The 27,443-nt window shown below is 46.6% G+C and overlaps 1 protein-coding gene across 1 annotated transcript; it reads right to left on the reverse strand.

Annotated features, from left to right (window-relative positions):
* Positions 1–27,443, reverse strand: LOC311117949 (polypeptide N-acetylgalactosaminyltransferase 14-like; the record flags this gene model as incomplete). The annotated part of the gene is made up of 5 exons (XM_084192839.1): positions 1–85; positions 1,455–1,542; positions 5,843–5,964; positions 22,913–22,980; positions 27,345–27,443. Coding segments are annotated over 5 exons (462 nt in total), but the record flags the coding sequence as incomplete, so codon positions are not given.

Genomic DNA, 27,443 nt, shown 5'->3' on the forward strand with positions numbered 1-27,443 from the left:
TTAATGGGTTCGGTGGGGTCAGCTCTCCTGGCTTTCTGCTCAGCAGACAACTGCTCCCACTTGAAATGTAGACTCCAGTCGAAGCCTGCGGCAGAGAGCGAGAGAGAGATAATCACAACACGAACTGGGAATGAGGGAGGGTGAAGGAGAGAGGGAGGGAGAGAGAGAGAAAGAGAGAGAGAGAGGGTAAGTCAGGGGAGGGTCAGGAGGAGAGCATTGCATGTCAGAATGAAGATTCAGAAGAAGGAGAAATATGGAAAGAGGGAGAGGAAGAAAACTGTTTTTAGAAAAGAAAGGAAGGCGAGTCAGAGGAGATCAGTGCAGGTCAGAGAGAAGGGGACCAAACGACTACTAACACAAGGATAATGGGAAGAGAGGGTTGAGGAGGAGGGTGAACTGTAAAGGCGGGGTCGATTATAGAATGCTGCAGCAGCCTCACATCCACAGAATCCCCCTTCCTTCCTTCCTTCCTTCCTTCATCACACGCTTTATTAATCTCTGGCAGAACACTGTCAATAATTACAGCCACCATTCCTGCTAACGTCTCCTATTTCATTACTCTAATGATTAATTATGGCTGATTATGGCCCATTGGCTAATGGCTGATCTGGCCTGACCCTTTGGAATGACCTTTACACAAGAGCTTTTTAATAGCCCAGCCCATCCCGTCCTATCCTGAGACAGACGCAGTGCCCTTGATGTCTTCAAATATATGCATGAGAAGACCAATGCATATTTCTCTCAATTAATAAAGTATGTACCTGTGTGTAGATGTGTCTGCATGTGTGTGTGAGCATAGACGTGTGTATGTGTGTGTGTCTGCGAGTGCATGCGTGCCTATGTGTGTTTCTGTGCGCGTCTCAGTATGTGTGTGTGTGTGTGTGTGTATGTGTGTGCAGGGGAGAGAGAGAGGATTTGGCAGGCAGACCCAGGAGTGCTAGCGCAGCAGTCTGCAGGCAGGCAGGGCCGGGTCTCAGTGGATCGATGTGGCTCTATTGACACCACATCTTTTTCATGTTATGACAGATGGCTTCTTCAATAATTAAAATGTCCAATCTGAGGCCTAGGAGTATCATCCCCATTAATTGTCGTATCCAGTTCTCTGGGAACACTGATTGGAGCTGTTCATCTGGCCGTGTGTATGTGTGTGTGTTGTGTGTGTGTGTCTGTGTGTGTGTGTGTGTGTTCGTGTGTGCGTGCGTGTTTGTGTGTGTGTGCGTAGCCTCTTCTAGCCAGGTAATGGAGACCTGGTAGCCTGGGGGAGGTAACGGAGAAGGAGAGGGATGGGGTCAGGAGTGAGGGATGAACAGATGGATAAGTCAGTGGAGAGAGGGAGGCACTAGAGAGGGTTGGAAAGAGGGCTGGAGAGATAAAGAGATGGATAGAGAGAGGGAGGGACATAGATGTGGAGAGAGCAATGAAGATAGGGAGGTCAAGCCCTTATAGCTCCATACCTCCACGGAGGTCAGAGGAGGCTGCTACGTAGGCGAATGTATCCATGTTAATGATGTCGATCACTGGGCTCACCACACAGGTGGGGTCCTGGGGAGACAAGAGAGAGACTGCAGTCAGAGACCATTTTCAAAACATACAGTAACAATGGGATTTGATTGAATATTCATTATTAACAGTTCAGCAGCTGAAGTTAATGAGAAAGGTGTGGGTGTAATGAGGGGCATTGATGTGTTGCAGGGTACTGATTAAACATGCATTATGTTCATACAGTAGATCACACAGAAGTTTGGATGATGTTTCAGTCAATGCTCTGGAGATCATTTACTAGTAGTTTGAGGTTAAGGAAATAACATGATAGAATGTCTACCTTTAGGAAATGTGATACATTGTGTTGGATTTCCTTATGAACTGCCGTTAGAATTTCTTAAACGATGTGATAGTGTCTCAGGCTCATTGTCTTTCCCTCTAGGCTGCCCAGCTAATGTAAGGTATTGTACATCGATCAGTGTCTTTGATCAGATCAGATAGAGTGAAGAGGAGGTTAACAGGCGGTGTGTGAAAGTCTTCACACACACGTGCGCACCCATGCATACACACACTCTCACACACCAATCAGCATTCACACACACAAACTAGTCAGCGCTGACAGGCAGACACAAGCCCAGTCACAGTCAAAGCCCACGACAGAATCATCTTCAGCTGCTGATACACACACACAGACACAAACAGACACACACACACACACACACACACACACACACACACACACACACACACATAGACACACAGTGACAGGCAGCATCCTGGGCGGTCTGACCATATCATCTGACATTTGATTCGCCTCCTCAGCTTCAGCATCCCGTTCAGCTCATGTCTCACACACGCTCATCTGCTCTTCTTCAAAAATATTTGTCTATAATCTCTCTATTCCCCCCCTCTTTCCCTCTTGTATTCTCTCTCTCACTCACTCTCTCGATCTCTGCCATGGTGTTTAGTCAAGGTGATTTGCCTTTTTGCCTGTGACACGAGAATACATACAGTGCCTTGCAAAAGTATTCATCCCCCTTGCCGTTTTTCCTATTTTGTTTCATTACAACCTGTAATTGAACTGGATTTTTATTTGGATTTCATGTAATGGACATACACAAAATAGTCCAAATTGGTGAAGTGAAATGAAAAAAATAACTAGTTTCAAAAAATTCAAAAAAATAAATAACGGAAAAGTGGTGCGTATTCACCCCCTTTGCTATGAAGCCCCTAAATAACATCTGGTGCAACCAATTACCTTCAGAAGTCACATAATTAATGTATGCACTAACTGTAAGTCGCTCTGGATAAGAGCGTCTGCTAAATGACTAGTATGTACAAATGTAAAATAAAGTCCACCTGTGTGCAATCTAAGTGTCACATGATCTCATTGACCTGTTCTGAAAGGCCCCAGAGTCTGCGACACCACTAAGCAAGGGGCACCACCAAGCAAGCGGCACCATGAAGACCAAGGAGCTCTCCAAACAGGTCAGGGACAAAGTTGTGGAGAAGTACAGATCAGGGTTGGGTTATAAAAAAATATACGAAACTTTGAACATCCCACGGAGCACCATTAAATCCATTATTAGAAAATGGAAAGAATATGGCACCACAACAAACCTGCCAAGAGAGGGCCGCCCACCAATACTCACGGACCAGGCAAGGAGGGCATTAATCAGAGAGGCAACAAAGAGACCAAAGATAACCATGAAGGAGCTGCAAAGCTCCAGAGCAGAGATTGCAGTATCTGTCCATAGGACCACTTTAAGCCGTACACTCCACAGAGCTGGGCTTTACGGAAGAGTGGCCAGAAAAAAGCCATTGCTTAAAGGAAAAAATAAGCAAACACGTTTGGTGTATACCAAAAGGCATGTGGGAGACTCCCCAAACATTTGGAAGATGAGACTAAAATTGAGCTTTTTGGCCATTAAGGAAAACGCTGTGTCTGGTGCAAACCCAACACCTCTCATCACCCCGAGAACACCATCCCCTGTGGGGATGTTTTTCATCGGCAGGGACTGGGAAACTGGTCAGAATTGAAGGAATGATGGATGGCGCTAAATACAGGAAAATTCTTGATGTTTGAGACTGGGACGGAGGTTCACCTTCGAGCAGGACAATGGCCCTAAGCATACTGCTAAAGCAACACTCAAGTGGTTTAAGGGGAAACATTTAAATGTCTTGGAATGGCCTAGTCAAACCCCAGACCTCAATGCAATTGAGAATCTGTGGTATGACTTAAAGATTGCTGTACACCAACAGAACCCATCCAACTTGAAGGAGCTGGAGCAGTTTTGCCTTGAAGAATGGGCAAAGATCCCAGTGGCTAGATGTGCCAAGCTTATAGAGACATACCCCAAGAGACTTGCAGCTGTAATTGGTGGAAAAGGTGGCTCTACAAAGTATTGACTTTTGGGGGGCTGAATAGTTATGCACGCTCAAGCTTTCAGTTTTTTTGTCTTATTTCTTGTTTGTTTCACAATAAAAAATATTTTGCATCTTCAAAGTGGTAGGCATGTTGTGTAAATCAAATGATACAAACCCCCCAAAAATCAATTTTAATTGCAGGTTGTAAGGCAACAAACTAGGAAAAATGCCAAGGGGGGTGAATACTTTCACAAGCCACTGTAGTTTTCAAATCCCTTTCAACCAATTGCAAATATCCTTCTCTTCTCAGACATTATGCGGCTCTGAGAGGAATGGTCATTCACAGCGGTGTGGTGTGTCATGAATATTATACATCTGTCTTTGTGCCTGCATATCCACAAATCAATAAGTCATACATTTAGAAATAAATATGTATATATGAGGACAGTGATGGATGACTCCCTCAGAACAAAATCAGTCGTGCTTCTTTTTATATATTGATTGTTTGTAGACAAGAGCTTCCTGTATTAGCACATACTGTATATTGTATAACTTGATGTGTTATGCCTCGCAGTGCCAAATCCAAAATAATGTTGGCAAGTTGTTGAGAACTTAAGGCCAGACATCAGCAACTGCACCAGGGCATTAAGATTCAGACAGCACTTTGAAGTCAGACATGCAATAAGGTTAGCATATAATTGAATATAACATGTAAGCCCCCCAGCATTAGTCATAGGCCTCTTTCAATGTTTAGAAAGCAGCATGTCCACATAAGACTTTTAAGGTAAGAGAGAGTCAACCGTCAACCCTCTGTCTTAGCCTGTGGGAGATGGGGAGATGGAGGGATGAGAGCGAGAGAGAGTGAGAGAGAGAGAGAGAGAGAGAGAGAGAGAGAGAGAGAGAGAGAGAGAGAGAGAGAGAGAGAGAGAGAGAGTGTAGAGAGAGAGAGAGAGAGAGAGAGAGAGAGAGAGAGAGAGAGAGAGAGAGAGAGAGAGAGAGAGAGAGAGAGAGAGAGAAGAGAGAGAGAGAGGGGGAAGAGTGCTGTTGGTGTAAATGGATGGAGTGCTGCACTTAATCCAGATTAGGGGCAATCAGCGGAACAGCAGAAGGTAAGCTGCCATGTTCACCATAGTCCCACCACTCTACCATCAGCAGCACTAAGAGCTCTCAGCACTAAGAGCTCTGGAGTGGTGTTGGTGGTGGTCGCTGAGACTGACAGTTCACAACACACAATGCTCCACTTCAACACAAACTAGGAGGGAGTTTATCATTCATTTCTGGAGATATAGAAATATGCCAAAAAGAGAAAGCATGTGTAGGAGAGTAGGGTGAGGGTTTTCTTCCTTCAAGTTCTCAACAAGCTGAGAGTGTTTAAGTCTCCTGCACTCCTGCAGACATAGAAATAGTGTATAGTGTCAAAAGGAGAAATACACATTGGATTTCATTGGAGGGTGGCAGTTAGTGTCTCAAGATCCCAAGAAGCTTTATTTTGTTCAGGGAGAATGATGTCAAAAGGGTATAGGAGAATGGGGTGGATTTTCTTTCTATTCTGGGTTATCCATCAGAAGGTGTAGAGTAGATGTAGGATGTACTGTTAATGTAGACGTAGAATGTGTCACTGCCTGTACTGTTACTGTAGATGTAGGATGTGTCATTGCCTGTACTGTTACTGTAGGATGTGTCACTGCCTGTACTGTTACTGTAGACGTAAAATGTGTCACTGCCTGTACTGTTAGTGTAGATGTAGGATGTGTCACTGCCTGTACTGTTACTGTAGATGTAGGATGTGTCACTGCCTGTACTGTTAGTGTAGATGTAGGATGTGTCACTGCCTGTACTGTTACTGTAGATGTAGGATGTGTCACTGCCTGTACTGTTACTGTAGATGTAGGATGTGTCACTGCCTGTACTGTTACTGTAGATGTAGGATGTGTCACTGCCTGTACTGTTACTGTAGATGTAGGATGTGTCACTGCCTGTACTGTTACTGTACCTCTTTGATCCTCTGGAGCAGCGGAGGCAGCCAGTCTTTGTTGACCTCACAGTGACTGTCCAGGAAGGTCAGGACCCCGGCCTTAGCCACGTCCGCCCCACGAACCCTGGAGCGGATCAGACCTGTCAAAGAGGGGTCAAAAGTCATTCTCATCTTTAACCACTGCTGCGTGTATGTGTCTGTACACGTGTGTCTACCTGCCTGTGTCTGTCTGTATCTAAACCCAACCACTGTATCTAAACCCAACCACCGTGTCTAAACCCAACCACCGTGTCTAAACCCAACAATCGTGTCTAAACCCAACCACCGTGTCTAAACCCAACCACTGTGTCTAAACCCAACCACCGTGTCTAAACCCAACAATCGTGTCTAAACCCAACCACCGTGTCTAAACCCAACCACTGTGTCTAAACCCAACCACCGTGTCTAAACCCAACCACCGTGTCTAAACCCAACCACCGTGTCTAAACCCAACAATCGTGTCTAAACCCAACCACCGTGTCTAAACCCAACCACTGTGTCTAAACCCAACCACCGTGTCTAAACCCAACCACCGTGTCTAAACCCAACCACCGTGTCTAAACCCAACCACCGTGTCTAAACCCAACCACCGTGTCTAAACCCAACCACAGTGTCTAAACCCAACCACCGTGTCTAAACCCAACCACCGTGTCTAAACCCAACCACTGTGTCTAAACTCAAACACTGTCAAATATGATGTTGTTGAAAGTGTTTCTTCTCAGATACTCTGAACACAATGAAGGAGAAATCAATGACTTCACAAGTCCCTGTATTGTCCATTTCATGCGTGGAGACGAGGGAGGTCTTAAAAAAGCCATTTGTGTCTGTTTATGGTGCGGCGACACAATTACAGCCCTTAGACATGAGGGTCTAAATGGGGACATCACACTGTTAAGAGGTCTCAATGATCAAAGGACATTCTGTCCGGGCTAAAGAGCAAAATCAATCGTCCCTGACATAGGACGGAGCGTCATTGTATGAAATTGCAGGACTCCCCTGTAAGTTTCCCCTGTAATGCCGTGACCAGCCAATTAAAAATCCCATTTCATCCTCAATAACACTTTATTTTCTGGATGGCTGAGCTCACCCTCCCCTCAACAGTTGCTAGGTGAAGCCTGACTCTGTACAGAACATAGCTTGTGTTAAAGGAGGGCTGCTGCGGTAGCTGCCTTTACAGACCAGAGTGAGAGAGAGAGAGAAAGCAAGAGGGAGAGAGAAAGAGAAAGAGAGAAAGGAAGAAAGAGAGAGACAGAGCGAGAGTGAGAGAGAGAGAGAGAGGGAGAGTGAGAATAAATAATTAGTGTGTGTGTGTGTCTGTGTGTGTGTGTGTGTGTGTGTGTGTGTGTGTGTGTGTGTGTGTGTGTGTGCATAGTGATTATGTTCACTACTGAAGCCTGATAGAGGTGACATGGCATAACAGCTTCTGCTGTTTGTAGCATTAAAGCATTTAGAGTTGAGTTGAGGCCCCAGGGGACTGTTAACTACAACCGGACCATAGACACACACACACACACATGCTCATCAACACTGTAGTGGAACACTGAGGGTGGCTAATGAAACCTCCTAACGACACCATTTGTTATTGAGAAAGCCCCTGAATTGGTTTAAAGATACAATCTAATTGGGGTTGTACTGACTTTTTCACTTGATTAGGTATTATCGGAGAGCCATTTCTTAATGTTGGAATCTTGGTAGTTGTCGTCTTGAGATTAGAGGTCTCTGCTTTTCATTAATACAGCAGGAATCTAATTACCCACAATGCCTCACACCTGTCTCGCCATGATGTCATAGACGAGAACAGCTATTTCTAACAGCACTTGTAGGCTAACGATTTCAAATCATCATCCCATTCCATTAAAATGTGCTCCTTCATTGACAGATCTGAGTGCATGTGAGAGACTTGCATTATATTTAAGTCATTTAGCAGCCGCTAAATCCAGAGCGATTTACAGGACCAATTAGGGTTAGGTGCCTTCCTCAAGGGCACATCGACAGATTTCTCAACTACTCAGCCCAGGGATTTGAACCAGCAACCTTTCAGTAACTGGGCTAACGCTCTTAACCGCTAGGCTACCTGCCGCCCATGTTCATAACTGACCCGTAAAAGCCAATATCAATCCCAGGGTCTGAAACAAAATGATAGCAAGCAATGGCAGGTCGCGACAGGCAGACCTGTGATTGCAGCACTCTAGAAAACCTCACCGCTGCACACGTCAATGGCCCGGAGGACTATCCGTCATTACAACGACCAACCTGCAGAGCAATCATAGTGTGGCAGAGGCCCCATCCAAATGGGTTCCATTAAACTGTAACGCTGTCGTACAGTTGAAGTCGGAAGTTTACATACACTCGTTTTTCAACCACTCCACAAATTTCTTGTTAACAAACTATAGTTTTGGCAAGTCAGTTAGGACATCTACTTTGTGCATGACACAAGTAATTTTTACAACAATTGTTTACAGACAGATTATTTAATTTATAATTCACTGTATCACAATTCTAGTGGGTCAGAAGTTTACATACACTAAGTTGACTTTGCCTTTGAACAGCTTGGAAAATTCCAGAAAATGATGTCATGGCTTTAGAAGCTTCTGATAGGCTACTTGACATAATTTGAGTCAATTGGAGGTGTACCTATGGATGTATTTCAAGGCCTAACTTCAAACTCAGTGCCTCTTTGCTTGACATCATCGGAAAATCAAAAGAAATCAGCCAAGACCTCGGAAAAAAGATTGTAGACCTCCACAAGTCTGGTTCATCCTTGGGAGCAATTTCCAAACGCCTGAAGGTACCACGTTCATGTGTACAAACAATAGTACGCAAGTATAAACACCATGGGACCCCGCAGCCGTCATACCGCTTAGGAAGGAGAGGCATTCTGTCTCCTAGAGATGAACGTACTTTGGTGCGAAAAGTGAAAAACAATCCCAGAACAACAGCAAAGGACCTTGTGAAGATGCTGGAGGAAACAGGTACAAAAGTATCTATATCCACAGTAAAAAGAGTCCTATATCGACATAACCTGAAAGGCCGCTCAGCAAGGAAGAAGTCACTGCTCCACAACCGCCATAAAAAAGCCAGACTACGGTTTGCAACTGCACATGGGGACAAAGATCGTACTTTTTGGAGAAATGTCCTCTGGTCTAATGAAACAAAAATAGAACTCTTTGGCCATAATGACCATCGTTATGTTTGAAGCAACATCTCAAGACATCAGTCAGGAAGTTAAATCTTGGTCGCAAATGGGTCTTCCAAATGGACAATGACCCAAAGCATACTTCCAAAGTTGTGGCAAAATGGCTTAAGGACAACAAAGTCAAGGTATTGGAGTGACCATCACAAAGCCCTGACCTCAATCCTATAGAAAATGTGTGGGCAGAACTGAAAAAGCGTGTGCGAGCAAGGAGGCCTACAAACCTGACTCAGTTACACCAGCTCTGTCAGGAGGTAGGGGTGAGGTGGCGATGGGGTGAGGTTGTGTTTCTGTAAGCGGGAGGTAAGCTTGGCTTCTTCTTTATATGGTGTCGAGTAAAGCTTAAACCATGTATTTAGATTGTAGGTAGGTATTGTAGTTAGGTATTGTAGGTAGTTTATCTAGGTAGTTATTGTAGGTCATTATTGTAGGTAAGTATTGTATTCGGCTGAGCCCGGTGAAGCACAAGGCTAGCTAACCTACTACCTGGACCAATAAAGCTAGCTAGCTAGCGGGTAGCTACTGGTAACTATTAGCAACTGTGGATAGTTGTTTCCAATGTTATTTCACGCTTAAGAGTACCTGTAAAAATGAGCCAGCTAGCTACCTACCATTCAGCTGTTTTTCTAACCTCATTATCTGAAGCGTTAACGTTAGGTAGTTAGTAGCTACTGTACTTGAAATGTAGCTAGCTTGTTGCTACCTGGATAGCTAACTAAACAATAGCTGGAACGACCTAGCTGTAATATTTGGAGACGCTTTCTCTCCGTTGGGACAGACGCGAACTGGCTAAATCAATTCAGTAGCTAGCTTTACACTTAACTAGCTAACAGTAGCTACTAAGGGTAAGTTATAACCTACATTTATTTTAATTTTATTTTTACATACTGGTAACCAGAGTCGTTCAAGACATGGGTGACTAGTTAACATTAGCTTGGCTCTCTCTGTGTGTTTCATACCGTGGGAGGAGGGGTTGGTTCGTTGACAGAGAGCAATGACTAGCTAATATGCTAACTATTCTAGCTAGCTAACTAACTGGCTGAATAAGTTGACGACGTACTCACTCAAACTGTCAAAACTAACCCCAAAACTTTACACAACGTTAGACACGGACGATCTGTTTAGCGTGTTATCACACTATTGGTAGTTTGTTGTAACCGAGTATTGGTGCTAAACCGTGTTATTTTTTTTTACATTTTAGTCATTTAGCAGACGCTCTTATCCAAAGCGACTTACAGTTAGTAAGTGCATACATATTTTATTTTTTTCATACTGGCCCCCCGTGGGAATCGAACCCACAACCCTGGCGTTGCAAGCGCCATGCTCTACCAACTGTGCTACACGGGGAGCTAGCATGCTAGTTAGCTATGGCGTATAGGATACGGTGCCCTGGGCGGTTTTCACAGAAGAATACTGTACCAAGTTAGCTGAATAAACTAAGATGGAGTCTATTCCTAGAAAACGTTGAACCGCTGTAGTTTACAACAATTATAATTTCTAAAGTGGAAGTTGGAAGAGTTATATTTGAGTGTTTCAGTGAAACGTAAGTGAGGGAGGCCCCGCTCTCTTGCTTTCCCAGATGTTTCGTTAATTTCATTCCGATCTCCTTTGCATTATTGTAGCCTTTTCTGTAGCCTGTCAACTATGTGTCTGTCTATCCCTGTTCTCTCCTCTCTGCACAGGCCATACAAACGCTTCACACCGCGTGGCTGCTGCCACTATAATCTGGTGGTCCCTGCACGCACGACCCACGTGGAGTTCCAGGTCTCCGGCAGCCTCTGGAACTGCCGTTCTGGGGCCAACAAGGCAGAGTTAATCTCAGCCTATGCTACCCTCCAGTCCCTCGACTTCTTGGCGCTGACGGAAACATGGATTACCACAGAAAACACTGCTACTCCTACTGCGCTTTCCTCGTCTGATCATGTGTTCTCGCATACCCCGAGAGTATCTGGTCAGCGCGGCGGTGGCACAGGAATCCTCAACTCTCCCAAGTGGACATTCTTTCTTTTCCCCCTGACCCATCTGTCTATCTCCTCATTTGAATTCCATGCTGTCACAGTCACTAGCCCATTCAAGCTTAACATCCTTATCATTTATCGCCCTCCAGATTCCCTTGGAGAGTTCATCAATGAGCTTGACGCCTTGGTAAGTTCCTTTCCTGAGGATGGCTCACCCCTCACAGTTCTGTGTGACTTTAACCTCCCTACGTCTGCCTTCGACTCATTTCTCTCTGCCTCCTTCTTTCCACTCCTTTCCTCTTTTGACCTCACCCTCTCACCGTCCCCCCCTACTCACAAGGCAGGCAATACGCTTGACCTCATCTTTACTAGATGCTGTTCTTCTACTAATCTCAATGCAACTCCCCTCCAAGTCTCCGACCACTACTTTGTATCCTTTTCTCTCTCGCTCTCCTCCAACACTACTAACTCTGTGTCACGATCGTTAGAGAGAGTGGACCAAGGCACAGCGTGATGAGCGAACATACTTTATTATCAATAGTGATAACAAGAACAAAACAACAAACGATAATGACACGTGAAGTCCTTGGCTACAAAATACAACCAACACGGAACACGGAACAAGATCCCACAACAACTGTGGGAAAACAGCCTGTTAAAATGTGGTTCCCAATCAGAGACAACCAGCAACAGCTGACACTCGTTGCCTCTGATTGAGAACCACTCTGGCCAACATAGAAATAGAACAACTAGATAATTCACATAGAACACAAACACATAGAATTTACACACCCTGGCTCAACATATAGAGTCCCCAGAGCCAGGGTGTGACAGTCCCCACCCCCAAAGGCGCGGACTGCGACCGCGCCTAAACATAAACAAACCAGGGGAGGGCTGGGTGGGCATTCCTCCTCGGAGGCGGTTCCGGCTCCGGGCTTGACCACCACCCTTCAACCATCCCCCCGTGGCGCCCCTGGTCCGGTCTGGCCCCGCTGGCTGGAGCTGGACTGGACATCGTAGAAGCGGATTGCTTAGGCTCCGGTGTGGAGCAGCTGACCGGTACCTGACCAGGCACCGGTGACCCAGGCACGGGTTGTGCCGGACTGATGACGCGCACCGCTGGCTTGGTGCGTGGAGCAGGAACAGGCCGGACCGGACTGACGATGCGCACCCCTGGCTTGGTGCGCGGAGCAGGAACGGGCCGGACCGGGCTGACGATGCGCACCCCTGGCTTGGTGCGTGGAGCAGCAACGGGCCGGACCGGGCTGACGATGCGCACCCCTGGCTTGGTGCGTGGAGCAGGAACGGGCCGGACCGGGCTGACGATGCGCACCCCTGGCTTGGTGCGTGGAGCAGCAACGGGCCGGACCGGGCTGACGATGCGCACCCCTGGCTTGGTGCGTGGAGCAGGAACGGGCCGGACCGGGCTGACGATGCGCACCCCTGGCTTGGTGCGTGGAGCAGCAACGGGCCGGACCGGGCTGACGATGCGCACCCCTGGCTTGGTGCGTGGAGCAGGAACGTGCCGGACCGGGCTGACGATGCGCACCCCTGGCTTGGTGCGTGGAGCAGCAACGGGCCGGACCGGGCTGACGATGCGTACCCCTGGCTTGGTGCGTGGAGCAGGAACGGGCCGTACCGGGCTGACGATGCGCACCCCTGGCTTGGTGCGTGGAGCAGGAACGGGCCGTACCGGGCTGACGATGCGCACCCCTGGCTTGGTGCGTGGAGCAGGAATGGGCCGGGCCGGGCTGACGACTCGCACCCCTGGCTTGGTGCGAGTGGCAGGAACAGGCCGGGCCGGGCTGGCGACTTGCACCCCTGGCTTGGTGCGAGTGGCAGGAACAGGCCGGGCCGGGCTGGCGACGTGCACCGTAGGCTTGGTGCGAGGGGCAGGAACAGGCCGGGCTGGGCTGGCGACTCGCACCCCTGGCTTGGTGCGAGGAGCAGGAACAGGCCGGGCCGGGCTGGCGACGCGCACCGTAGGCTTGGTGCGAGGGGCAGGAACAGGCCGGGCTGGGCTGGCGACGCGCACCGTAGGCTTGGTGCGAGGGGCAGGAACAGGCCGGGCTGGGCTGGCGACGCACACCGTAGGCTTGGTGCGAGGAGCAGGAACAGGCCGGGCCGGGCTGTGGAGACGGATTGGAGGCCTGGAGTGAAGAGCTGCCACAACCCGTCCTGGCTGAATGCCTACCTTCACACACTCTGTGTGAGGCATCAGCACAGGACGTACAGGGCTGTGTACCCGTACTGGCATAACAGCACGTGACACCGGCGCAGGATATCCGGGACCGAGGAGGGGCACTGGAGGCCACGAGCGCTGAGCCGGCACACTCCGTCCTGGCTGCATGCCCACCTTCGCACGACACGTGCGGGGTGCTCGCACAGGACTTACCGGACTATGCCGGACCACTCGTGGCACAGTACGCAGCTCCGCATACCCCGGAACCTGCCCAGTCTCATGCTGCCATGCCTGAGTACGGGAAGTTGGCTCTGCTCTACATCCAGGCTCCGCCAACCCGCCTTCCGGCCCCCCAAACCCGGTGGCCTCCTCTCCTAATCTCCCAATTCGCCCTGTGGCAGCCTCCTGCTGCCCAGTTGCCCATGCCGTGTGCCCCCCCCCTAAAATTTTTTTGGGGTTGCCTCTCGTCCGTCCGACGACGACACTGTTGATGCCGTTGCTCCTCTCTCGCCAGGGCCTTAACCTTAGCCCATGGCCCTTTACCCCCGAGCATGTCCTCCCAGGACCACAATTGGCCCACCTGGGCCATCGCCAACCTCTCCAGCTCCTTACCCGGTGCTTCCTCCCATGTCCAGGCTGCCTGCTCCTGGACACGCTGCTTGGTCCTGGTTTGGTGGGATCTTCTGTCACGATCGTTAGAGAGAGTGGACCAAGGCGCAGCGTGATGAGCGAACATACTTTATTATCAATAGTGATAACAAGAACAAAACAACAAACGATAACGACACGTGAAGTCCTTGGCTACAAAATACAACCAACACGGAACACGGAACAAGATCCCACAACAACTGTGGGAAAACAGCCTGTTAAAATGTGGTTCCCAATCAGAGACAACCAGCAACAGCTGACACTCGTTGCCTCTGATTGAGAACCACTCTGGCCAACATAGAAATAGAACAACTAGATAATTCACATAGAACACAAACACATAGAATTTACACACCCTGGCTCAACATATAGAGTCCCCAGAGCCAGGGTGTGACACTCTGCCCCTACTCAGATGGTAATGTGCCATCGCAACCTTCGCTCTCTCTCTCCCGCTACTCTCTCCTCTTCCATCCTGTCATCTCTTCCCTCTGCTAAATCCTTCTCCCTCCGATCTCCTGATTCTGCCTCCTCAACCCTCCTCTCCTCCCTTTCTGCATCTTTTGACTCTCTATGTCCCCTATCCTCCCGGCCGGCTTGGTCCTCCCCTCCTGCTCCGTGGCTTGACGACTCATTGCGAGCTCACAGAACAGGGCTCCGGGCAGCCGAGCGGAAATGGAGGAAAACTAGACTAGGACCTTTCATCTTTTCACTCCCTCCTCTCTACATTCTCTTCCTCTGTTTCTGCTGCTAAAGCCACTTTCTACCACTCTAAATTTCAAGCCTCTGCCTCTAGCCCTAGGAAGCTCTTTGCCACCTTCTCCTCCCTGCTGAATCCTCCTCCTCCTCCTCCTCCTCCTCCTCCTCCTCCCTCCTCCCTCTCTTTGGATGACTTCGTCAACAATTTGGAAAAGAAGGTTGACGACATCCGATCCTCATTTATTAAGTCAAATGACACCACTGGTCCTGCTCACACTGCCCTACCTTATGCTTTGACTTCTTTCTCCCCTCTCTCTCCAGATAAAATCTTGCGACTTGTGACGGCCGGCCGCCCAACAACCTGCCCGCTTGACCCTAACCCCTCCTCTCTTCTCCAGACCATTTCCGGAGACCTTCTCCCTTACCTCACCTCGCTCATCAACTCATCCTTGACCGCTGGCCATGTCCCTTCCGTCTTCAAGACACTTGGCTCTGTCATATCCTCACATGGTCTCTCCTATCATTGCTACGCAGACGACACACAATTAATTTTCTCCTTTCCCCCTTCTGCTAACCAGGTGGTGAATCGCATCTCAGCATGTCTGGCAGACATATCAGTGTGGATGTCGGATCACCACCTCAAGCTGAACCTCAGCAAGACGGAGCTGCTCTTCCTCCCGGGGAAGGACTGCCCGCTCCATGATCTCGCCATCACGGTTGACAACTCCATTGTGTCCTCCTCCCAGAGTGCAAAGAACCTTGGCATGACCCTGGACAACACCCTGTCTTTCTCCGCTAACATCAAAGCGGTGACCCGATCCTGCAGGTTCATGCTCTACAACATTTGCAGAGTACGACCCTACCTTACACAGAAAGCGGCACTGGTCCTAATCCAGGCACTTGTCATCTCCCGTCTGGATTACTGCAACTCGCTGTTGGCTGGGCTCCCTGCCTGTGCCATTAAACCCCTACAACTTATCCAGAACGCTGCAGCCCGTCTGGTGTTCAACCTTCCCAAGTTCTCTCATGTCACCCGCTCCTCCGCACACTCCACTGGCTTCCAGTTGAGGCTCGCATCTACTACAAGACCATGGTGCTTGCCTACGGAGCTGTGAGGGGAACGGCACCTCCTTACCTTCAGGCTCTGATCAAACCCTACACCCAAACGAGGGCACTATGTTCATCCACCTCTGGCCTGCTAGCCCCCCTACCTCTACGGAAGCACAGTTCCCGCTCAGCTCAGTCAAAGCTATTCGCTGCTCTGGCACCCCAATGGTGGACAGGACAGCGGAGTCACTTGAAACCCTACCTCTTTAAGGAATACCTGGAATAGTATAAAAGTAATCCTTCTATTATTCTGACATTTCACATTCTTAAAATAAAGTGGTGATCCTAACTGACCTAAAACAGGGAATATTTACTAGGATTAAATGTCAGGAATTGTGAAAAACTGAGTTTAAATGTAGTTGGCTAAGGTGTATGTAAACTTCCGACTTCAACTGTATAAACACCCTCACCCACTCACCCCCTCCATACCTAGCCCCTTCAGCTCCTCCTCCTCACCCTTTCATCCTCCTCCTACACCCTTAATATAATTATTGCCATTTAGCAGATGCTTTTATCCAAAATGACTCACAGTCATGGTGCATACATTTGTTTATGTATGGGTGGTGGCGGGAATTGAACCCACTATCCTGGCATTGCAAGAGCCATTCTCTTACAACGGAGCTACAGAGGACCACCCCTCTGTTTCTCCCACACCCACTCACTGTTAGATTCTGTTCCTGCTGCACCTGACAGATCAATTGCATTTTCAGATGAGCTAGCTCCATATTTCCAGCAAGACGATCACTGAAAAGCTTAACCTATTAATGGATTTATATCTCTCTTCTTCATACCAGGGCTCCTAATCACTGTTCTTACAGAGGTTTTACAATATAATCCATGCTCTGTCACCTCTGTCACATCACACCCCCTTATCTGTCCCAGGCTGAGAACAAGTCAAGAAGTGACACTGGGTTTTAGGTTTGTTTGCAAGAGGAGGTTTCATGCATTTCAGTCACGCTTGCACTGAGTACAATGACAACTAGGGGAATAAACATAAAAAACTAAAGTACAAGAAAATGTTCAGCAATGACAACAGTCTATTGCACCAGCCTACAATTAAATACTTTAAGACACTGAAGGCTTCAACAATTATCAAAACAGCCCCCTATCTTCCTGCATTATACAGTAACTGAGGTGGATGCTGTCAGATAGTATCCATATTCCTTGGTGTTACTAGGTGAAGCTAGCTGCTTTTGGAGATTTTTGGATGTCAGATTGTCAGCCTGTGAGGTGAGATGGGGTTCATCTCCATTACCCCTCTGCTGAACCCTCCTATCAGGGGAACTTAAAACGCCTGTGAGCGCAGGGGCACCTCTATCCACGCACAGCAATCTGCATCTCGTTACTGTCTGATTCCACCTCTCAGCTTTTCAACCATATATTTCACTTCAGACTGTATAATGTGCTGAATCTGATGATTCTCTGCCTTACCAGACAAGCACAGACAGATAGCGTGGAGGGGTTTTAACTAGCAAGCCGCACACACTGCATTACAGCTTTTTTCTGTTTGCTTTTTTAAAAATAACCTATTTAAAGGCTATTTAAATGGCATCACTGAGAACACCCCTGTGGATTTATATAAAAGGTGACACAGGGAGCTGCAAAATAATCATAATGACATATGAGTTTCCTGAAAACAGTGACTCATAATGCAATCTAATAGTTTTCTGTTTAGTTGTGCTCAGACTGTATTCCAGTCAACCTTTTGATGTGTTGATATAATCAAATCAATATTTATAGAGATACACAGACTAGATTCACACGTTGTCTAAATGGGATCATGATATCTATGACACATACAGTGCCTTCAGAAAGTATTCATACCCCTTGACAGCCTGAATTCAAAATGGATTAAATCGATTTTTTTTTCTCACCCACCTACACAATACCCCATAATGACAAAGTGAAAACATGTTTTTTGAAATGTTTGCAAATGTTTTGAAAATAAAAAACAATATCTAATTTACATAAGTGTTCACACCCCTGAGTCAAAACTTTGTAGAAGCACCTTTGGCAGAGATTAAAGCTGTGAGTCTTTCTGGGTAAGTCTCTAGGAGCTGTGCAACATTTGTCCATTATTCTTTTCAAAATTCTTCAAGCTCTGTCAAATTGGATGTTGATCATTGCTAGACAACCATTTTCAGGTCTTGCCATAGATTTCCAAGTAGATTTAAGTCAAAACTATAACTCGGCAGCTCAGGAACATTCACTGTCATCTTGGTAAGCAACTCCAGCGTCAAATTTTATTGGTCACATACACATATTTAGCAGATGTTATTGTGGGTGTAGCGAAATGCTTGTGTTCCTAGCTCCAACAGTGCAGTAGTATCTAACAATTCACAACAATACACACAAACCTAAAAGTAAAGAATGGAATTAAGAAATATATAAATATTAGGACGAGCAATGTCGGAGTGGCATTGACTAAAATAATGTAGAATAGAATACAGTATATACATATGAAATGAGTAAAGCAGTATGTAAACATTATTAAAGTGACTCATGTTCCATTATTAAAGGGACCAGTAATTCCATGTCTATGTACATAGGGCAGCAGCCTCTAAGGTGCAGGGTTTAGTAACCAGGTGGTAGCCGGCTAGTGATGGCTATTTAACAGTCTGATGGCCTTGAGATAGAAGCTGTTTTTCAGTCTCTCGGTCCCAGCTTTGATGCACCTGTACTGACCACGCCTTCTGGATGATAGCGGGGTGAACAGGCCGTGGCTTGGGTGGTTGATGTCCTTGATGATCTTTTTGGCCTTCCTGTGACATCGGGTGCTGTAGCTGTCCTGGAGAGCAGGCAGTGTGCCCCTGGTGATGCGTTGGGCAAACCGCACCACCCTCTGGAGAGCCCTGCAGTTGCGGGCGGTGCAGATGCCGTACCAGGTGGTGAAACAGCCCGACAGGATGCTCTCAATTGTGCATCTGTAAAAGTTTGTGAGGGTCTTAGGGGCCAAGCAGAATTTGCACCTTCTTCCCCACACTGTCTGTGTGGGTGGACCATTTCAGATTGTCAGTGATGTGTACACCGAGGAACTTGAAGCTTTTCACCTTTTTGACTGTGGTCCCGTCGATGTGGATACGGGCGTGCTCCCTCTGCTGTTTCCTGAAGTCCACGATCAGCTGCTTCGTTTTGTTGACGTTGAGGGAGAGGTTATTTTCCTGTCACCACTCCGCCAGGGCCCTCACCTCCTCCCTGTAGGCTGTCTCGTCATTGTTGGTAATCAGGCCTACTACTGTTGCGTCGTCTGCAAACTTGATGATTGAGTTGGAGGCGTGCGTGGCCACGCAGTCATGGGTGAACAGGGAGTACAGGATGGGGCTGAGCACGCTCACTTGTGGGGCCCCTGTGTTGAGGATCAGCAAAGTGGAGGTGTTGTTTCTTACCTTCACCACCTGTGGGCGGCCCGTCAGGAAGTCCAGGACCCAGTTGCACAGGGTGGGGTTTACACCCAGGGCCCCAAGCTTAATGATGAGCTTGGAGGGTACTATGGTGTTGAAGGCTGAGCTATAGTCAATGAACAGCATTCTTACATAGGTATTCCTCTTGTCCAGATGGGATAGAGCAGTGTGCAGTGCTATGGCGATTGCATCATCTGTGTATCTATTGGTGCGGTATGCATATTGAAGTGGGTCTAGGGTGTCAGGTAAGGTAGAGGTGATATGATCATTGACTAGCCTCTCAAAGCACTTCATGCTAGTGAGTGCTACGGGGCGATAGTCATTTAGTTCAGTTAGAATTGCTTTCTTGGGTACGGGAACAATGGTGGACATCTTGAAGCAAGTGGAGACAGCAGACTGGGATAAGGAGAGATTGAATATGTCCGTAAACACTCCAGCCAGCTGGTCTGCGCATGCTCTGAGGACGTGGTTAGGGATGCTGTCTGGGCCAGCAGCCTTGCGAGGGTTAACACGCTTAAATGTCTTACTCACATCAGCCACGGAGGACGAGAGCCCACAGTCCTTGGGAGCGGGCCGCATCGGTGGCACTGTGTTATCCTCAAAGCAGGCGAAGAAGGTGTTTAGCTTGTCTGGGAGCAAGACGTCGGTGTCCGCAACGTGGCTGTTTTTCTCTTTGTAATACGTGATTGTCTGTAGACCCTGCCACATACGTCTCGTATCTAAGCCGTTGAATTGCGACTCCACTTTGAAGTTCTGACGTTCTGCCTGTTTGAATGCTTTAAGGAGGGAATAACTACACTGTTTGTATTCAACCATATTCCCAGTCACCTTGCCATGGTTAAATGCGGTGGTTCGCGCTTTCAGTTTTGCCTTGTGTTTAAGGTTATATTCCTATTGAAAGGTGAATTCATTTCCCAGTGTCTGGTGGAAAGCAGACTGAACCAGGTTTTCCTCTAGGATGTTGCCTGTACTTAGCTCCATTTCATTTATTTTTTATCCTGAAAACCTCCCCAGTCCTTAATGATTACAAGCATACCCATAACATGATACAGCCACCACTATAATCGGAAATATGGAGAGCAGTACTCAGTAATGTGTTGTATTGGATTTGCCCCAAATATAACACTTTGTATTCAGGACAAACATTTGATTGATTTTCCACATAACTTTAGTGCCTTGTTGCAAACAGGATGCATGTTTTGGAATATTTGTATTATGTACAGACTTCCTTCTTTTGACTCTGTCAATTAGGTTAGTATTGTGAAGTAACTACAATGTTATTGATCCATCCTCAGTTTTCTCCTTTCACAGCCATTCAACTCTGTAACTGTTTTAAAGTCTCCATTGGCCTCTTGGTAAAATCCCTGAGCGGTTTCCTTCCTCTCCGGCAACTGAGTTAGGAAGGACGCCTGAATCTTTGTAGTGACTGGGTGTATTGATACACCATCCAAAGTGTAATTAATAACTTCATCATGCTCAAAGGGATATTCAAAGTCTTCTTTTTTTATTTTTACTAATCTACCAATAGGTGCACTTCTTTGCAAAGCATTGGAAAACCTCCCTGGTCTTTGTGGTTGAATCTGTGTTTAAAATTCACTGCTCGACTGAGGGACCTTACAGATAATTGTATGTGTGGGGTACAGAGATGAGGTAGTCATTCAAAAGCCATGTTAAACACTATTATTGCACACAGAGTGAGTCCATGCTACTTATTATGTGACTGGTTAAGCATATTTCTACTCCTGAACTTATTTAGGATTGCTATAACAAAGGGATTGAATACTTATTGAGTCATGACACTTCAGCTTTTCATTTTTTATTAATTTATACAAATTTCAATAAACATAATTCCACTTAGACATTATGGGGTATTGTGTATAGGCCAGTGACAAGACAAAAAAGTATCAATTTAATCAATATTCAATTCAGGCCGTAACACAACAAAATCATGGAAAAAGTGAAGGGGTGTGAATACTTTCTGAAGGCACTGTATAACAGCTATTGCATCACCACATAACACTCAAATCCAACCCTCTCGAGTCAACACATCCCTGAATCTACTCTCTTGTCTCACAGCCAGTTGTGTAGTGGGGGCTATACGCAGGTATACGCTATATAACCACCTTTTTTCCAGTGGGCATTGCATATACTCACTTCTTAATCCCCACTGATGTGTATCAAAGTAGTGCAGTGGAAGTGTCCACCGTATCAATTAGCCTATGTAGTAGAATAGAGAAATCATGCACAAAGTAGCCTATACAATCACGCCGCACACATAGCCTAATTTCAGTGGAATATCACCCAAGAAATATAACCCAAGATGTCCACCAGATTTTATTTTTCCATATATCTAGCCCGGATTTTCAGTACTTGACACACATGTGCTTCGCTTTCAACTAGCTAAACGCTAGCTAGTTCAAGTCTGTCACTGTACTTCTGTTTGTACCACTGCATGGTAAAGCAATGCACGAGTCGAAAATGTTGAAAGCATGCGGTACACAGAACGCACCGCAGCCTAGTGCGGCATCCCCGCTACAGTGCGCAACTGCTCCATTGAAATGAATGACTTCGGCCGAAACGCGAAGAGTTTGATGCATCTGGTGGACATGAGATGTACTAGAGTAGGTAGGAAAGACGTTTTTAAACGTATGATATCTGCCAGTAAATGCTAACTAAGGCAACAATGGTTATGCAAACCAGGTATTGAAAAAGTTTGGTCCGAAGTCTTAGTTGAATCTTTGCGATGCGCAATTCAGTCATCATGCTCTGTTCTGAAGGGTTTCACCAAAAAACCTTCCCAATTAAAATATGAAGGCAAAGTAGGCCTACCTGGCAGAATGATATCATAATGATTTGTATCAATCTGGATGGTATTTCTTTTGCAAACTCGGCCATCACATGTACACTGTAGGCCTACATTGTAGACTACAATATAGAAACCAAATGTCTCTTGCTAGGTGCCCAATTGAATTAAAGGGCAACTACACCCTCCCAAAAATATATTTTTAGATTTTTTCCAGACTTTAAAAATGGTCTCCTGATGTGGTTTAAGCATAGTTGTGGACTTAGAACATCCAATTTTTGAAATGAGGTCGAAACAATGTTGATTCTACCAGTGTGTGCCCAGTGGGTTTCCTTCGCCAGGCGTACCGTTTGGGAATTCTTTTGCCAAATTAGGGTATCCACACTTCTCCAGGCACCACTACACCACTGCTCACAGCTGGTGCTTGAGCTATTCCATGTGCTCTGAAATCATCTACTGCAGGCAGGCTACTAGTGCTCCAATCAGGGGAAACATCCTCCTGGTCTACTGTTATCTCCTCACAACAACATTCGGCTCTAACGCTGCTCTTCCCTCTCAGAAGACAAGTGGTGGTGGGCTCTAAGGTGTGTGTTCAAGTTGAGGACACAATTGTGTACTGCACGGATAAAATACTCTCTACACACACACACACGCAGGCACGCACATTATCACACACACAAATGAACTAGGTTACCTTCTCTCCTGTCATTCCGAAAACACTTTACTTTGGGCAACTTGGTGAGTAGAAGGCAGTCGTTTGCTGAAAGAGATCATTTGATTCAGTGTTAGATGCAATGTCCTCAACACTGTCACCCACACAGCGCATGGTATTGGGATTGAATTGTAATAAACATATTGATAGAGACAGGGGAAATCTTTTCAATCACTGATAATTTTTTCCCCCGGCAGATGACCCAGAATGGGAGAGCTCATCTCATCCATCTCCAATCCATTTCCACACTGGCTCCTGCTGGAATCAGCTCCATCGCTATCTCTATCTCTGCTCACAGCTGCTCCTCTACTACTCACCAGCCACTGTAGTCAGCCTCTACTCTACTTACCATCCTCACTGTAGTCATCTACCAGGATGATCTCGTGAATCAGGTGGACTGGCGTCCGGTTCAGCACACTGCAAAAGGAGAGGGGAGAAAGAGTAGTGTTAGAAACTATTGCATTTCTTAAAGACTACAATCGTTATTGAGCTGCAAGTACTGTAATCTACTTTTCCCCCACGTTATGGGAAAAATTGAGAATGGTATTACGGCTTTAATAAAACAACACTATTTCATTAGTTCTGAAGATTACAAAATTAAAAATTCATAACTTCAGCCCCAAAAATTCAATTTGGATGGTTTTCTATTAAGTATATGAGAAAATACAGGAACACTCTTTTTGGCTTTAGCTCTTTTTCCTCCTAACACCATCCTTTCACATTAAACTCTCTCTATAAGAACCACACTGGAATCTCCCTCTAAGATGATCTCTCCTCTCCTGGGGCACATGGCTGAACAGCAGGTGATGGAGGAAGAAGAGATGGAGAGAAAGCTGCACCACCTCCCTCAAATTACTTCACCTTTAATCCCAGTCTGAATCAAGGCACATCAACCCTCTTCTCCTACCTCTCAGGCCCTCACACCCTATACCTACCACACCCACAAATGATCTCTCTCTCTCTCTCTCTCTCTATTCACTGATCTACACCACTCCGCCCACCTAAAGCTAAACCTCTCTCCTCTCCTCTCAGCCTGGCCAACTTCCTGGAGAGATGACACACACCAGTGGAGAGCAGAGCATGTCTACCCAGACAGCCAATCAGTATAACCATCCCTGTCCCATTACTGGTCAGGCGTGCTCCGATGATAGTGGTGAAATTCTGGAAGGGGACGACACAGCGATGCTCACAGGACTCAAGGTGGATTTGCTGTGTGATTTGTAGCATGGTGTGAGGGCATCTCTCTCTTTCCATTCCGTTCGCTCTTCCTCTCACTGTCTTTCCACCCCCCCACTCTCCCTCTGTCTTGTTCTTTCTTTCTTTCTTTCTTTCTTTCTTTCTTTCTTTCTTTCTTTCTTTCTTTCTTTCACTCTTTCTTTCTTTCTTTCTTTCTTTCTTTCTTTCTTTCTTTCTTTCTTTCTTTCTTTCTTTCTTTCTTTCTTTCTTTCTTTCTTTCTTTCTTTCTCCCTCTCTCTCTCTCTCTCCCTCTCTCTCTCTCTGACCCTCTCTCTCTCTCTCTCCTCCTCTCCTGTCTGGGTGAATAATTGGAGGGCTGTCAGGCTCATCGGTCTGTTCTTCTATCGCTGTGGGTGCTGGACCCATTCATCACTCCATTCCCCTACTCCTCTCCCCCTCCTCTTCCCTCCCTTTCTATCCCGCTCCAACCACCCTCCACTGGCGCCTGATCCTCATGCCTTTATTAATGCCCCTGACAGAAATCTGTTCCTGGTGGCAACAGGAAAAGCTTTACAGTAAGACAGAGCCCTGATTCAGCTTCTAAATGCAGCCTAATCAGGGGAGGTGGATGACTATTGCCATGTGGGCTATATCTAGAACAGCAGCATTACTAATGTTTGCTGTAGACATTGTTCTAGGCCTTATTCTCCCCTCTTTTTATGATAATCAGTCGGTTTCATATGAAGACTGAAATGTAAATGTATTGTGCATGAATAACATTTAAGTGAACGCTCCCTTGAACCATGTAAAGTACCTAATATAGCATGTGAGTCAGAAGTAAATGTGGTGAGAAATTCTGAGAAAACACAATAGAGCTGAGAGTCTCATGTGGGACTTCCAAAGCTGGGTCCAGACCAATACTGATGTAGGATTTGGCATTCACTATGAAACACTGACTGTTCCAAGAACATCAAACCCACTGAGAAAATATTTAGAATGTAGACAGTCCTGTCCATAAAATATATTAACCATTTTCAATACAAAAGGGATGAATTGGCATCATTCCAAAGCCAGGTTAAGTAATATTTCCTTTCCAAATTAAGCTTACACAAACCATGTGGAATTACTACCCACAATAAAAAGGCCTGGGTTAGCAGAGCGGTATAAATGTGTTTAATGTACATTGCGGTCTTAGAATGTCATTATTCTAACTTTGAGCACAGCGACTTTGAGCCCACACTCACCACCCAAACACAGGATAGAAGCCCTTTGACTGCCAAATTAATTTCTGTTTCTCCTGATGCATTCCAAAATGCTTTACATTTGGTGTGGGAAAAGTATGAGTAGGAGGAATACAGCATCGATGAGATCCATTGTGGCACATGCAGGAATAGGTGACATTTGGAAAATAATATAATCTACACTACCCACTGGGCACAGAAATTATTTCAACATATAAATCAACCAAAATGTCACCATGTCATTGGATTTAGGTTAAAGTTTTGGTGAAAAAAAAACGTAATTCCCTTACGTTTTGCAAATCCAGAAAATTGTCCATGTTGATTCAGCGTCATCACATATAATTTTTTTGTTGAAATTACGTGGAAACAACATTGATTCAACTCGTTTTTGCCCAGTGGGTATTTTCTAATTTATGTGATTTGTTTAGTACGGATCGTCATGAGTATGTACTGAAGGCGTCAGTGTGCGGGCTCGCTCTATATTAATCACACTACTCACAACCCATTTAGACAAGTTATGACCACATACTTCGCCTCTATGGCTGTTTGGCACAGAGAGTGCCCGTCTCTTCAAACATCAGTAGAATATAGCATCCCAGTGTAGTATGGGGTCAATGACTGTTTCCCTGTTCTTTAGTTTTCTCTACCTGCTGGGGCTATGAAAACACAGGCCTATCTTTCCTCCTCTCCTCTCCTCTCCTCTCCTCTCCTCTCCTCTCCTCTCCTCTCCTCTCCTCTCCTCTCCTCTCCTCTCCTCCTCTCCTCTCCTCTCCTCTCCTCTCCTCACTTCCCTATTCCTCCTCTTTCATTTCTCCTGTAATTTATTTTCCTCTACTTTCCCCTCTCATCTCTGTATTCATTATCTCTACCTCTCCTCCCTTATCCTCCCCTCTTCTCACTTCCATATTATTCTCCTCCCCTCCCCTTCTCCTCTCCTGATCTATTGGTCCCAGCTCTGTCTGGGAGAGCAGGCTCTTAGGAGGGTTTCTAGCCTGTCCCTGTCCCCCAACCTCTCAGGGCTCTGAGGGCTGGACTGTAGTTAGAGCCTCTGTCAGCACTAACACAAATCAAAGAGAGGGCCACGGCCAGCTTTTCAACCTCGCTCTGTATCAATGTTTGGTTCTGGCGTCAGAGAGAGATAGAGTGAGTGAGAGAGAGAGAGAGAGAGAGAGAGAGAGAGAGTGAGAGAGAGAGAGAGAGAGAGAGAGAGAGATATGGGCTAACAGACAGACCGGCTGAGGATCCTGGTCCTGGTGGGCTGTGCGTCAGCCCATGAACCCTAGACAACTTCATTAATGCAGAGAAATCTCAGGAGATGAGGGTTGTTGTTTTTTTTCCTATTAGCTACTTCACCGGTGGTGGAGGGCTGAGTGAGGCTAAGGCTATGTAATTACATGCAGGCAGAATGGAGGCCGTCATGATGACACAAACATGCCGGCCGACATGGAGCACTGTGCTAATTAAAGCCCACCCACTGAGGCTGAGGCCCCTGAGGGCCACAGGGAGGGTACTGGTACTGTAATAATAATAATAATATGCCATTTAGCAGACGCTTTTATCTAAAGCGACTTACAGTCATGCGTGCATACATTTTTGTGTATGGGTGGTCCCGGGGATTGAACCCACTACCTTTGCGTTACAAGCGCCGTGCTCTACCAGCTGAGCTACAGAGGACCACTTGAGGAGGTATTTAACTGCTGTGCTAATGAATTCATTATCAGAAAAGCAAACTGCCATTTGCTGCTTCTCTGTTGCTATTGTTTGGGATGGAGCCTGAAGCTAGACACCATTATATCCTGAGGCTGCAGTGAAGCCACAGGCGCAATTACAAACCGTTTTTTTTGCAAGAGAAGGATGTAATTGTGATAAAGTTGCAAACGGAGAAGCCATCCAAAAACCACAGGGACGGGCAGGCTGTAACCTACTGGGAGGGATTGTCTTTTAATTGGTTGAAATGGTTTGGGGCAGACACATAAACAGGACAGTTTCCCCTCAGTGGAGCGGTGGTCAGGACTCTCTGTGTGATCTTTAAGAGACAGCCCAGGTCTACTCAGCTGTAATGAGCTGAACCGGATTCAGGAGAGGTTGGCAGGGGAGAGCTGACACTGGGCTGGGCTGGGCTGTATTGTGCTGATGCAAGCTGCTGAGGCAAGCTGCTGACACCCAGGGACAGGGAGAGGTGAGGAGGAGGTGAGGCAGCTATGGGAAAGGTCAAGGGTCAGGCTGGGAAGTCAATAGAGGGATTTGGCACTTGGGTGTCAGGGTTAAGTGGAGAGTCCATATGAGTCAGGCAAAGGTCTGAGAGCAAACCTACAGTGACCTAGTCCAGAGTCAGTTAACAGGGCAGGCTCAGGGGTCTCTTACCTCCTGATGGTGCGTAGCAGAGTAGAGCGGGCCTCGTTGTGAAAGGTGATAACAATGGAGGTGGCGGGCAGATCTGGGTCAAAATGTAGCGTGGTGCAC

Source organism: Coregonus lavaretus (assembly GCF_964263955.1).
Source record: "Coregonus lavaretus genome assembly, contig: HAP1_SCAFFOLD_6267, whole genome shotgun sequence".
Classification (NCBI taxonomy): Eukaryota; Metazoa; Chordata; class Actinopteri; order Salmoniformes; family Salmonidae; genus Coregonus; species Coregonus lavaretus.